This window comes from Opisthorchis viverrini (genome assembly GCF_000715545.1).
Source record: "Opisthorchis viverrini unplaced genomic scaffold opera_v5_139, whole genome shotgun sequence".
NCBI classification, from domain to species: Eukaryota; Metazoa; Platyhelminthes; class Trematoda; order Opisthorchiida; family Opisthorchiidae; genus Opisthorchis; species Opisthorchis viverrini.
In genome coordinates, this window is record NW_008751795.1 from 966,080 (window position 1) to 981,414 (window position 15,335).

Consider the following 15,335-nt stretch of genomic DNA (forward strand, 5'->3'; position numbering starts at 1 on the left):
TAAATGTAAAGTGAAAATACTTAGCAATATAAACAGCAAACCTCCAGAGCGCCCAAAAACCATTTTTCTCGCAAATTGTATTGTCCCAGTACATCATCGACTATGTTACGTAGATATTCGCTGGCTTTGCACACGACCATTACTTGCCTAATGGTACACAGTACCCTGAAATGAGATTAACCCAACCAGCTCTCTGAGACGCTCTACTGTTCGTAATGAGCTTTTCGAAGTGGATGCTTATGACTTGTTTAGGTGACATCACTGTGTAACAATTACCGCACTTTATCCATGAAGCTGTTTCTTGATAGAAATTCGTCCCATACGCGAAATTCAGTGTGTCTCACTAAAACGACCGAGATCAACCAGACCTGTGTAAAGAAAACCAAAAGCGGAGTTTCATTCTCTACGCTTAGAAGATAGGCCTTCTGGTTACGTAAGTGAAAACCGAAAACAAATCATTTCAACGGAGTGAAAGAGAATATCTTGGTTTATTCAGCACTAAAATGAAGAGGAGAAACATTTCCCGTTGGATTCTCGCCACTGCGATACCCAAAAAACGGAATTAAAACAAATGAACGAACAATTCGAAATACAATGCGTGTAGTGGACAACGTGACAGGAGGCAAAAGCGGCAGCGAAGCGCGAAAATGGGTTCCGAAAGCAGTGGCGACAGTGAAGATTAGAATGACCTGTGCTGTTCTTCAGCCTGAATAAAATGCAGCTAGGCCGACGAACGAAACACACATGTTGATCATCACATAGGAGTTAATCAGACGGAAGGCAAACACTAGAAAAAGGTTAACTCATCGACGTCATTCGATGGATCTTGACAATGAGGTGTAAAACACAAAGAATATGGGCCACGTAAGATGGATCAGCTGTCTAGCTGGATGTAATGTTCGGGTGGACGTGAAAACAATGCGGGTGCCGAGTTGCCAGACGCTCAGCCATTAATTCAAGATACCTAACACAAGTGGAAATAACAGGTAGGCCATAAAGAATCACTGGGTATGGAAAAGCAACGAATGATAATAGTACAGCTTTCTAGATAGAATAGTGTCCATGGTTCGTACTAAACACTGGGGACAGGCTAGGCGTCATCAAAAGCAAAATAAGTGCAGGACGTGAGCGAAGCAGATGGCAGGGTTCCGAAAATCCATGGGTAACAGTTCACACAAAAGCAGCTGACAAAAGTAGAGGAACCGAGGAACTTGGAAAAACGCCCGTGGTGGCAGAGGCTGTGTAGGAAACCGAGTACATGAATTACTGAAAGCAACAATCAAGGAGAATGGGAAAACATCAATTCGAATCACCCAAACCCGGGGGGGATTCAAACGTGAGAACACTGGTACCGCAAGAACTACTTCGAAATGACAGAAACACAAAACAGTGAGGTGACAAGTGCACACGGGTATTTTGCCCACTGCAAGCGATACGATGAAAGGACAACTTGATGCAGGCGCTTGCGGAGTAGACACGAGAGGGGTTGTAGTACACCGAACCGACCCACAGGAGAGATGAGTCGCAACAATCGGTTGATCCGACAATTAGAATCAACAAATAGACCAAAAGAGAAACAAAGTTACCCTTATAGAATGGAACCTGACAAGTGGGCGTAACACACCGAGGGCTCAGGAGACAAGTATGAAAAATAGATTTATGCAGCACTGATGCGCTTTGGGGAGGGTTGGGGCACATAAACGAATCGCGAAATAATGAAGTGGGGTAGAATTACACAAACAGACCATCCCGCTGGCGAGAGCAAACTAGATCGGATGACTTGCTGTGCTGAAGCAAGGCGAATGTGGGGGAGTCTATGCGGCAACTAGTGCTTTTTCTTCCGGGAGAATGACGGGATACGGAAACTCCCCTTCTTCCTGACCTTCTTTTCACTTTTTGATTTCTGGAAAAGAATGGGAATAATGTTATAGACGGGATGACGCCTAAGCAATAGGGCATGGAACAGGAGTTCAGATAATCTGACAATGAATAAAGGTAGTCGGTAAGCTACTCCAAACAAAAGGGGTATCTTAGGAACTAGTATCCAAGCCCATTTCAGCAAGCGGATGTAGTTTACTAATTAAGATCCAGAATCGACTCCACGGTCTTAAAATGAGATGAAACCCGCTGAAAATTACATATCATGTGAGGTTCACAAAGCCCACGCCTTTCGGGGAATCGCGTCTTGAAATGCCTATAACCTAGATAAGTCTGTAGGACAAGTGTATCCCAAAAATGGCAAGACTTCAGCAGCACATAGAATGCGATGGTTCGTGTCTGAGAGTGTGGTGGCACGAACTTCCTCCGGATAAAAATGCAATCACTCATGTTCCAGTGTCGCTTCCGGTTTCTCGCCCAAATTTAGTCAATCCTGTGCTTCACAATGAGTAATCGACAAAGCTAAGACGCGCGAGATGGCGGAGACCGCATTTAAAAGGAAAGAATAGTTAGCGAAATAGACTCATTTGCAAACTAATTTGGTTTTGCGAGAGACTCACATGTAACCCAGATGAATCTCTCGTTTGCGGTGTTTCCAGGCAACTCAATCTGCTGCACCAGGCCGCCTCATGTTACAGTTTGCAAATGAGTGTATTTCGCTAATTTTGTCCAGTTTGGTTTCAAGTAGAACATAAGGTTGACGGAAACTCGAGGACTGCCGCTACCTGATGAGCCCAAGAAGGGCGAAGTCGGTCGTGGGCTGTCAACGAATTCTCGGCAACCTTATGAGTAGTGCACTACGGATAAAATAGTAACTTTATGGATTTAATACTCTGACGACACATCCCATGAATGCGTGAACTGGAAATGCATGGTCCTTCAAAGAAGTAAACTGGCTGACGATTAGACACGACTAACAGCCGAGAAACTCATTTCCTTAGGTAGTAATATCACTCTCGGTGGTTTAGCATAGAATGAAGTTATGTAGCGCGAACATATCCAGTATGATTACATCGCAAAGGCGAAACGTTATATGATGCAAGAACACAATCTGTCAATGGGGATAACGCCAAAACGTTAGTAGCCCAGTTTGCGGGAGCGAGTGACTGAGTCCGTTATCGGCATAAGAATGATTGTCCTCATGGGCAACAGAAGTGAACCGATGTACTTCGCGGAAGGATTAGAACTACAGTTAAATGGGTTGAACAAAAATTCTCCAGTCAATGAGAGGATGCATGAAACCCACTATAAACCCATCAGACTGGGCGATCTCAACCGACTAAGCAATCGCCCGCTGAAGACAGAAACAACTACTTCAAAATTGGAGGGGTGTCACGTGCAAGTAAGCATGCAGAGTGTGCCCTCGGACAACTACGCAATGAGAGATAGCAAACGGCACATATACAAATGACGATAAGGCAACAACAAAAAGGACAACAACCTCTTCGTCACCACTGAGCGCCAAACCATCAGCGGATTGCAATGTGTTGGTAGTGTGGGCATTGACCTCGGCTAATGAAACGGGATGGAAGAGAAGAGAAATGAAGCAAAGTGATTAGTTCCAAGTCGCCTTTGTTGTGCGCAATGAGTATTTTCCCACATATGCAAACTGTGGCATAATCGAATGCCCGAGTAAGCCAACACAAAATGCACCGAATGTATTCCTGCCTAAAGCATGGTCGTGAATTGCGGTTCAGAGACAGCCGAACACACAAACAAGGTAGGCACGAATAGCACAAAATAGCTCCGTTAAGTGAAATTGATATGAGGCAGTTACGATGTACGCAGCTCAAGCAAATCCGAACATTCAGCTTGGAACACGGTTGTAAAGTAACCTGTCACACATGGCTGATTACTGGTATTAATCTGAAACGAAGTAGTACGATTAGGCCTAGGTAGCTAGAGTCAACGAGTGCCTTTTGGATATTAATATCAGTCGCAAACGTAGTTCTGGGTAGGTGTCAGCACCCAAGACAAGATAAATAAATTGACGGTGAGTTATTCCCCTCTGCATAACGACCGCCACCAGAACGATGAACGGCTACCATATCTTTCATATACAATAAAAGAGCTGATCCAAATTCATGGTCTCTTGCAGGAAGCACAGGGTGATATCAGTGACAAAGGTGGATAGTAAACCCTGGAGACCCCACAAGTTGGAAAGTTCATTCGGCCAGAATTAGGGAGATTGGTGTTATGAAGGATATTCAAAGACTCCAAGAGTACACACCGCTGACCGGGTAGATCTGGAAGAGCCATTGTAGCCACGGCGTGGGAGACTCTTCTGAACCCTGACCAACAGTGTGCGTGGCGGTGCTCAAGGACTTAATCCAATGTGAAAGGGTGGTCATTGTATAGTCTATATATTATCTGCGACACTCGGCAATTAGTTCAGGTGTCGTAACATTACTGACGCCAGTAATTGAGCTACGGCTGGCGTACTGCTTAGAGTTAATCTGGAGATAATCCCAAAGGAAAAAAAAGCTTTATCAGACGAACTAGGAGCGCTATAATTTAATCAAATATAGAATTGTTCAGTCTATCAAGAGCTGACCACGCCCTTCACAAAGAACACACGTGTCCACACTCCAAGTCAACAATTTGGTATCAGGTCCTCCGTGAAAACTCATCACTAGCTAGGATTAACATTCAGGCTAGCCGCTCCAATAAGTCGAGAACTGGTCAGACCACAAAGGCCCTATCCAGTCCAATATGAAACATTCCATACTACGTACAATACGTACCACATACTACGGCCAATCCCTCTTCGTCGACACTTTGTCATCTGTGTCACGCTTTTAGAGAAGCATGCATATGCTTAGGTAATGAAAGTTAAAAACTAATATGGTTGAAAAAACATATGGGTAATGAGCGACACCACAAACCCGGGTCAATTAAATTGATAAGCTTAATCTAGAACAAATGAACATAGTAGCCAACAGAAAAAAGACCGTAAGAGTTCTGATTAAGTCACTATTCCCGTCTGCTCCTACAAGAAGCATCACAGAATAAACCAGCCGGTAAGCCTAACAAGTTGCCTAGAGTAAACAGACTGAGTCCTAACTGTCAGTATCACAATGGCTACTGTGAAAACGGAAGCAAGGTACATTGTGCAAAACGCTGTTACCGCTACTAGTTCCCACTTTATTTTATCCCTCTCCTCACCATTTAACCTAAAACATTCGTATTTGCAACCTTTGGTAGGCAATAAACACGTTGCGTGCTGAGTGTATGGGAGGCTATTAAGGTTACCTCATTGATATGATCTAGCGACATTCGATATTCAATCGGTGACATTTTTAGCTCGCAATCCTAGTGTATTTGATTGTGGTCGATGTGCACAGCAGGATAATTCAGAACTGCCCACGGAAGAATAACATGTAAACTTTCGTTAGTGGAAATATTCCTCCTACGTATCAGAAGCAATAGACTCATTGAAATGGAATGTTTGCTTAACAAGCTCTTGTTCGCTCAATCTCCTCGGGTAGATCACACAGAAGACCAAGAGCAAACATCAACTTCCCATGGTAATGTGAATTGAAAATTGCTGAGGGCTATAAAGAAGTAGATAACAATTATCTCCATTAGAATACACGTTTTGTAGTTTGAATTCCGGCACCGGGGATGCAGCGGTCATCCTGGTTTGAATCACAAAAACGCGGTATTCGTCTTGGCTGAATGCATTTGAAGCGTAAAATCAAATCAGTGAAGATCGTGTCGTATGAACCCCGGTGTCTGGATATTCTATGCGGCTGCATAGGGTACTGGTAAGTCATAGAGAAGGTAGCCAAAGTGGATTACTTTGCCCACATTGTGGTAGATGAGATTCAAGTAAATACATCAGGAGGATAAATACTGATTAAGTTTTACATCGGGACACATGACAAACACCTAGTTCCGATGTCATGCGGAGAACAAATGACGATTCAGGATAGTAACGCCTCGATTAGTACTGCTCAGCTTTGGGTGTCATTTATTTTCGGTATGACTGTCTGTCAGACAAGACTTGCATACGGCTAACGCAGGATCTTTGAAGTCGAGAGTGAGGAGCGCGTGGAAAGATAGTGGAAATCTAGAGCATCGCAAAAACATTATTTTCTAGTGACGAATAATGTTAGCTCAGATAGGCCTTGATAGCGCTTAGCGATCTTACAGCACGCAGTACGATCTTTGAAGAGTTTTATACCAATTGATAAAAAATCCTAAACGGTTTGTGCTGGAAATCTGAGTGTTCTAGGCTAGATGAGAATGAAGATTGTAAAAAAACAGTGGTCTTAAAAGCGCTCCGTGTAATCTACCCATAATCAATTAACTAAAGCATGCGCATAAAGTTGCCTACTGGATACCGATAAAGTTTGCAACAGCTAGAGGAGAACTGATAAGGTTCTACACAAACCGATTAGCGACGCTTAAGGAGATCGCCAGAGACAAGTGTATTTGTGAGTCGTCACACCTAGATTCTATTAATAATACAAAGTAAAATGAAGCTGGCTGATAAAAATTAGCGTTTTGTTAGCGTTTCGCTACAAATACGGTAAAAAGTTCATCATTCAGAGGCATAGACGAATGGGACAGCCGAAGAGCTAAACGGAAATGTGGCACCATACTGGCCAATAGGGCAAAACCATCCGATAATATCAACAGCATTAACCCGCGATGGCATTGCAACGCCCTACCGACGAACACAACACAAAAGAATTCCAACCACCAAGTAGGCAGTTAAACGTGACCATTTTGTGTTATATCAGTCCAATACATCTTACGGGTGAAAAACAGACAGGCAAGTTGGTCATTCGTCGCCACACGGTGATCGATCGACCAATCTTACTACCACCACGATGCGAAATCTGCAGCATGTTCGGAGAGCAAATATTTACGTCCTAACCGAGTTGACGTCGTTCGCTGATGGAATGAACCGAAAAGGCAATTAGATAAAAAGATTCCGTAGGAGACGTGCGGAAACACGAGGACAAACAAACATGGAAAGCTGATGGTTACGATAAGGTAGTTACGGTAAAGACAATCGTTGAAATTTTAGAGTTGAACAGGAGCAGTGACTGACTGAGCAATGCAGCAGCGTGAACAAAACAGGTCGCCGGGTTTCCGTCAACCTTATGTTCTACTTTGAGCCAACTTGCACGAAATTAGCGAATACACACTCATTTGCAAACTAATTTGGTTTTTCGGGGACTGCACCTACCTGATGGGCCCCAAGAAGGAGCGAAACCGATCGTGGGCTGTCGACGGATTTTAAGCAACCCTATGCGTAGTACATTACAAAGAAAGCATGTTTAGTTTGTTCGGAAATTGAGCGGCTACGCGTTAAAGGCGATAGCTTTGATGCATGAGCGTCACTGACTGTGCAATTGGGCTATTTCCGCCAACACCATTAACCACTGGTGGTTTGAGTCCGGAGTCCTCACCCAGGGAGACGGCCGTTGCCCACCCGACTAAGTTTACTGGTTGGTGTCTTCCTATTTCATTGCCGGGCCATAGACTGTCCTCCCCTCGGTCCCCTCCACTTAGCATAGGGCTTGCGAAAAAGAGCTCTGTGAGGCAGGCGGTCCTCTGGCATGCGGAGTACATGACCCAACCAGCGCAAGCTATGAAGTATGAGTAATCCATATATTGGGGAAGAGTTCCTTCTTCCTAAGACCAACTGGCGTACCTCAGCATTACTAATTCGATGTTCCCACCAGACCTGACCATGATTTGTCATGGAATATCTGACCGGACCACTTGTGCTGTACTACTCAGAAGTTGACTTAGAATGAAAAACGGCCAGCGGCCAGCAAATTAATGGCAACTGCTAGTAAGTGAAAGGATAGGGAACTTACCGCGGTTCTTCACTGAGGCCGGCAGGGTAGCACTTTTGATCGCTGGTCTTAGCTGATCCGGAGGGGACCGGGTGACTGCAATTATGAGAAACCAAAAAAAAAACAAGAGAGTGCAATGAACGGCCACCAAAAGTAGCCAATTGAGGCGCCAAGAATCCAGAAAAATTTGCGACATCGACAAGTTATTGTACGGAGCCGGCCGTCCAGCATGGCAGTGCCTCCTTGTTCGCCCATCTGTCACTGAGTTCCAAATGGCGAAACCAAGTATTTTAATGTCATTCAGTCAGTTTTACCGTCATAACCCATCTGTCAAGGTACATTTACGGAGAATGAGTGAGGGAATGACAGCATCACATAGCAGGCCATGGCCGACCAGTCGGTTAATGTTGAGCTGGTCAATTTGTGTGATAAAACGGTGTTTGTGAGTGTGTGTGTGTGTGTGTAAGCTATGCACGGAAAAAAATAAACGTTCATGTAGAACCTCCAGTAGATGCAAGGGAAACACAACTCTGTGGGTCATTAACTCTTGACCTGCAGTCCCTATTCCGGGGGACTACAGATTTCAACCCGATTGAATTAGCATCGTTAGCAGAGAAGGCGCAGTTCAATCAACTGACACACGATGAACACAGGACCAATGCAACACGATAACTTCCAGTGTAGCGCAAAGTGAATAAGCTATTTCCTTGCCTATCGATCAGCTGTACCGTAGACTCGTCACTGGGCACGGCAGAACATCAGTCGTTATCATTCACTCCCGTGGAAACACTCGCGTCTCACAAATGTAGCAAGCAGGATTTCTTCAACAGAGCTTACGTCAGAGAGGGCACTTCCAGGGTTGTGGATTGCATGCTTAGGACGCTGATCACTAAGCATAAATCATACCGAGGAAGATAAGGTGAAAGTGCAGGTCAGTGAATGTTACAAATGAGGCTATAGCCGTCTCGCAGCATACTAATATGAAGTCGCTTCTTTCCAGGCTCCTAATAGCAGGAGTTAAATCCTGAAAATATAAGAAGATAGAAAGCTTCCAAAAGGGCGGACCTATTCCCAACTTCTTGGTTTGACGGAGATAGGAATTAGCATACAGGAAGGTCTAAGTGCGAGTAGTTACAAAGTGAAACAGACTTCTCAGAAAAAAAACATAGCACTAGTTCTATGTTGTTTAGCCAATGCAACGTTAAACCATGGCTTCTTAAGGGTCTCACTGCGAATGACTGACTGACACATCGAATTAATTCATTTCTGAAGAAAATACAGCGAACTGACGCTCCGTTAGGCTACTAGACAGACCCGTGCAATTGGAATTGATGAATTTATCACATTTCTCAATTCCGCGTCCTCACAATATAGTTAGTATCGAGCTTCAGTGATAAGGTACGATTCAATGCCTACGGCGAGACGTTCAGCGGAACAGAGTCCGACAAATTTTTCGAAGTACTTAATGATTAGGTTTTTTGCAACCAACTTCACACAACTCAAGAACTTAGATTTCTCTGATGTCAGATTTTGTTCGGCATCAAAGTCCACAGGAAACTAATCTTGCGTTCAAGATGGAACCGGAGATTTATCTAATTCAGTAACTGCAGCTAGCGAACCTAATAACCAAGAACGCCAATTAATAGTCGTTTGGGTCAGTCCAAAAGACTAATGGGTCAGACACTAGTTACTTAGGATGTCACATCAAGTGACGAGCAGACGTGACGTCCACTCAATTCACCCGGGATGCACGGTGGTAGAACAATAACCAGAATGAAACCTGTCAGACCGTTTAACCAAATCACTTTATCTAAGACAAATAGCAGGCATTGTGTTCCCCTGAATACATTTGAATAGGGTAAACATAATTACATTACATCCATTGTTACATCTAAAGCTGCGGAAATTTCTGTGCGGGACAGACAGATAAAACCCCCTGATGCCATGGGTCTGGGACATTTTCCACCGACAAACGAAACCACTAGACAAACAAGTGATCGAAGCCAACTGTCATCGATCAACAGGCTGCCTACTCAATTGACAGAACGCAAAATTATCCATTCTGATGTTATGTCGATCACTGAAGCTGGAATTTTGGAGGCTTTACTGATTATTCGCTTCAGGTTACCACTGCTCGCAGAAATGTGTGGCAGTTACGGCACGCTTACCCTGATTTACGGAGACAAGTGGGTTTCATTCGACAATTTAGCTGACTTGTACGTTGTACGATTGGTCGCGTTTGTCCCACTACTTTCTGTAACGTGGTGTGACTGACGAAACTGCGTCAAACGGTACCATCGCGCAGGCTTTGTATTCCATGTGAAATACAAGGCCATCGTATAAAAAGCAGGAATTAAACAAACTTTATCAGTCATTCGCATTTTTCGCGTGCACTGGTAAGTGAGGCTACTGAGGATAACGGTCTGTGTGGACAACACCCGTTCACAGCAAATATGCATACTGCGCTCGTAATTTAGTAAATACTGGTAGTCGATGGTAATACCACTAGTCTAATATTTGGAAGAAAACAGCAGACATCCAGGAGCAGCAAGCAACGTTCATTGCAAAGGGGATTTTGGAGCGCATGCCCGGTTGAAAGGTGTTTACCGCTTCACGCAGTTTTTCGATGAACTTTCACAGACTTTGCAGACACCAGTATGTAATGAATTTACGAGTTCAAACCAGCTTAAGCGTCAGTGTGAGAGTCCATACCGCTGCAGATTAGTGAGAGCTCACAGTCGAGAAACGATGGAATAGACAGCGCTTAACCACACTTGAGGTGCTCTGACCACATGCTTCCTTACTTTCTTCCCCATCAACTAAAGCTTAAACACAATTGCAAACGAAAGCCCACTTCATAAGTGCATAATTCTGAGAACTTCCAAATAAATGTTGAAACATTCGTGTACAGAATAGTTTGTCCTTTGTTAGTGTTGGTTACATTCTGCAGGATTGCTGCTCCCAAGTTCTCCCATAAATCCAAGATTGATAGCATCTATTGAGGACTATTCCTCCTTGACCGCTACGTCACAGAGATCCTTGCTGTTGTTTATATTCGCAGTGCATGCAGTGCAGTCCAGCAATGGAATTCTCTGATACAAAAAGCGTGAGCAAATTGATTTGGCAATTTAGATTGACGTACAAGGCGTCGATGTGGTATTCCGTCGACTTGTCCTTCAAAAAAGGCCGCAAAACGGGGATTGGGCAGAATTCCACTATATCCCAACATTATAAAGGATATTAGCTTCTTCCATCCAACTCTATGCATTCTGGACAGCCGAGGCACCCCTCACTTTCGTGGGCCTGTCCCCTCAACCTCGACAACAGTGTTCTTCGCGGTCCCTGCTATCATTATATAACGGGGGTATTGGGTGTCCAGACTATGAGACATTGTTAATTAAGACAATTGTCTTTCCGAATTTTCCCTTCCCTTTTTTAGCCAAACAATGACATCACATAAAGTTGGGGTAACGAGATACTTATTAGTAACCAACGGGTTTGTTCTAACGAATCAGGTTCTGAAAGCCGAATGCCATTACATTGAAGCTTATCCCATAAAGCCTTTGTGGAAGGGTAAAAACTGAAATATGTGAAAGTTTCTGAGTAGCTCGGTTGTTGAAATAAATCTTAGGACATTTCGTTAAAATATCCCGGTGACCTTAAACGTAACCTAGCACTACAATTCAGTCCCCGGGTGTTTTGTGATCACTACCGTAGGACTGCTCCAGGCCTATCGGAATAGGCGAAGTCCGCATGCATCTGAGTTCACTCATCGGAATAGTTCAGTGCCAGGCGAAGTCCGCATGCATCTGAGTTCACTCAGCACAGATGCCAGGTGGCGCTGGTGAGGAAACTGCTTTCGATTTTTATGTTTCTAGGATTGGGTCCCATATGTAAGAATGTAGTTTGGCACACGGTGCAAAAACTAGCCAGTACACAGAATCCCAATGATCTATTTAAAAAAATCGTTCAGCTGCAGCACCATTTCGGTGCCTCGCTGCCACGCCACACGAAGGAAGCACGAGGGCTGGGATAATGCCAGGTTGCCCAAGACTAGACAGGGGAAGTCGAGAGGCAGAGGTCGGGTTCAAACCACGGACCTTCCGGTCAATAAATCCGCGCTCTAACCGCTTGAGCCATCTCGGTCCTAATGATCTAATAAAGCGTATGTTGAACTCTCTCTGGTACGCCTGATTTACTAGTACACGTTGTCTAGTGTCACAAGGTAGCAGTGAGGCATCACTTAAAAGGCCAAATACGACATACTACCAGATATCTGACAAAAAATCCGTAGGCATACTATGGTTAACAACTGGCGAACATTTTCTGATGAAAGGCATAATTCCCCCGAATCTGAGGGTAACTGAAGGTAAGGCAACTTCGTAAGGATCTAGCATGCTATTATACTTCAAAACCCAAACTTGTATCCGTTAGCTCCATTCCTCTTTAAAACACATCTTTAACTGCAGTGGCTAACTTCGACCAAATCACCCTCAGTTTTGTCAAACTCCGGTGACATTTCTTCAGATTGACTGGAATCAGCAGGAGGATGACTTAATTACCTGAGTGTCAATCAGATCAATATGATGCTATCATGCCGCGTGCATTGCATTATTTACACAAGGAATGCAGTCATCCTTATCACGTGGAACGTTGTTCACAGCTACGATCCTGCACATGACCTGAGGTGTTTCCACTCCCAAAATCAGTAAATACAAATCATCCTCCACATCAAAAAACTGTTTCATTTCATTTTTTGAGCAATGTACATCTACTGTCTACGCGAAGGTTTGGCGACATTAACAAAATACCGTTAGCACGGATACTAAGGGATCAAGGTAGCCAGCAAAGTCAGGTTAAGGTCACCCAAAATTACATACACGGATGGCCTTTTACTCTCTTCAAACACGACTTACCAATAGCGTTTCTTCAGAGTGTTGTCTTTCTTTTTTGCACCCCTCGTACACGAAACAGTAGTTACAGTAGGTTTGAACTACATTTTTTTATTAGTTGAGTTGAAGCACCGTTCTCCATCAGTGCTTGAAAATACAGCAACAGCATCAGTACTATCCATAACGTAGCTGTAAACATTGAACAGCCCACTCAAAGTGAGTGGACGGATGAGTGGATGCACATTCGTTTAGAACTGAATGTGCTGACAGCCCAAGTTCAGCTGGAACGATGTCCAGGATATCGAACTGTTTACCGCAAGATATGTACACACTGATGTTCGGGTAGGAAATAAGCTTGATGTAAATTCGAAGATTAGACCCGCTTGATGATTACCAAAAAAGCGAAACCTGTAGTTAGTTGTCTAGAGTTTTGATTGACCTTATGAGAGGCATGGAAACACACGTTCAGTAGAAGAGATTCTGGTGAACTGCAGCTGCGTCTCCTTTCATCACCAAATTAAGTCCCAAATAAAAGTTTACTGAAATGTGGGATTTCGTCCTGTAAGTGAAGCCAATCTATGCTGAAATGTCTTTTTTTGGAAATTATTGCTGGCAAACATAACCAGGAGTTTTCGGCAAGGTTCGATACACCCCTTCCAAGAAAACCAACGGAATCCCTATTGTAAAATAGCCAGGCCCAACGCTGTCTGGAAAACTTAGTTCATCCAGTTCATTTTTCGTTCAGTTTCCGGTCGTTAACCTGCAGGGACGGAATCCTTTCGCTCAGTTCGCTATTACTCCATAATGGACCGATCGGTCCTCAGTATTACGTTCAGCACATAAAGAACGAACTGTCTTGTTATGAGATCCATAGAGAATATCACTAGATTTAGTCCGCGGTAGAGAACTACCCAACTTCTGTGCCATCTGGAAGACCTCACGAGCGAACGTCGGTATGACTCCAAACATCACAGTTCCAGACGGAACATGCCAACTTGCGTCACAAGCATAATCATTCTCCCTTGGCTCGTTTGACGAGACGCAGTTGCGCAACAGATTTCGATTGTGTACGGCATATAGATCCCACACGTAATCCTTCCATACAAGTTCCGCACTCCAACCTCAGCAAATGGATCGAGGCGTTTTTTGAGCGGTCGCTCAAATCACGCATGTCTCAGATTAGTGTAAGTGTTCTTCGAGCATATATACTGCCCGCACACTTTTCACCAATGAGTTATAGTCATCTCCTTCCCACATTCAATCACCTGTCGCTCTTTATCCTTCATCCTACCGTTGACAGAGCACTTCCATCAGGGTGTCAAAAAGCGACCTTAATTGGATGGCCGAACGAGGCATGTTGACTGCAAATCCCTCCATGTACCACCTCACTCATGGATTAAACATCTATCATCTTCCAGTCTACTTTGTTCATTCTTCTTCAGCTGACGTTTATGGGCCTTTCCAAGTCCGCTTAGTTCAAACTGCTCATGACTCTCGCCTCTTGGAAGAAAGGCTTTCTATTTCGAGCACGTAAACAGTTTAATATCATTTAGCTTCTCACTAAACACCAGGCTCGGTTCACCTTCAGATCACGAAGAGACTGGACCCCGTCATGAAGAGACTGGACCTTACCGTGGTGTGACGGTTTGCGCACCTCAGCGATCCATTGAGCTACACTGGAGAGTGTCCCGCGACACTCACAGAGTCTCTCATACCAGGTTGGTCAATGGTTAGAGGTCTGACGAACACAGTCTCCTGGCCCTCCAGGTCGAGGGTTGGAACATCTGGCGACTTGTTCCGTAGAAATGGTAATGCATTTGCATTTCCCGCCAAACACCGCTGCTTTGCAGTTAGGCTTTTGAGCCAAAGGCTTTGGTTGAGGACCCTAATCGTCCTCCTGTCTAGGCGTGGGCGCCCTGGCAGTATCCCAGCCGAAGTACAACCACGAATCGCACAAATTAAGATAATACTTGTAAGCCTCGGTACCACAGTTTCTTGATCAAATGCCTGAAAAAAACTCCTACCGACCGAATGCAGCCTTTCTTGCTTTGTTTTCTTATTACCTCAAAGGAAGATATTTGTCGGAACTAGATTTTTTCCGTCCCAATACCTCAATCCCTTTGCCGCACAAACGTACTATTCACCTGATGGGAGACGTCTCAAGTGGTTAGAGCGCGAATTTACTGACCGGAAGGTCCAGAGTTAGAACCCGACCACTGCCCCTCGACCTCCCCTGTCTAGGCTTGGGCAGTCTGGCAGTTTCCTAACCCTCGTGCTTCCTTCGGGTAGCATAGCAGCTGGGTACCGGGAGGACGTTACGCCGAACGATTACTTTTTATCACTTATTACTATTCACCTCCTGCCATCACTACCAGGTTTTAACCCCCTAGGGAAGAAAGTGAATATTTAAGTCTTCATTATTCCGCGGAACAGAACCTTCGTCTACTTCCTGTATTTCCAAACTCACCCCACCCCACAAACATTGAGTTATTGTGCATCTTCTCAATCCATCATTCTTGCTTCCGAACCTTAACGTCATTAATATGGGCTCCCCTTCCTCTGCAATGCTTAAGAGGACGTACGTGATACCCACGTTCGTGATACCTAAAAAAGCCTGATGACGAGTGCGAATTTGCACAATTCCCTCATCTATCATAAGGCGTTAGCGATAGTGAACTTTACTTTCTGA

The 15,335-nt window shown here is 44.3% G+C and overlaps 1 protein-coding gene across 1 annotated transcript in view; it reads right to left on the reverse strand.

Annotated features, from left to right (window-relative positions):
• Nucleotides 1–325: 325 nt before the first annotated feature.
• Nucleotides 326–15,335, reverse strand: part of T265_06608 (hypothetical protein) — a gene marked incomplete at both ends in the record, with an annotated part of 41,867 nt that continues 26,857 nt past the window's right edge. The window contains 3 exons of the mRNA XM_009171912.1: nt 326–1,903; nt 3,380–3,450; nt 7,776–7,850. Of these exons, the coding sequence (XP_009170176.1) occupies nt 1,826–1,903; nt 3,380–3,450; nt 7,776–7,850 (224 nt within the window). The remainder of the gene's footprint in view (nt 1,904–3,379; nt 3,451–7,775; nt 7,851–15,335) is intronic.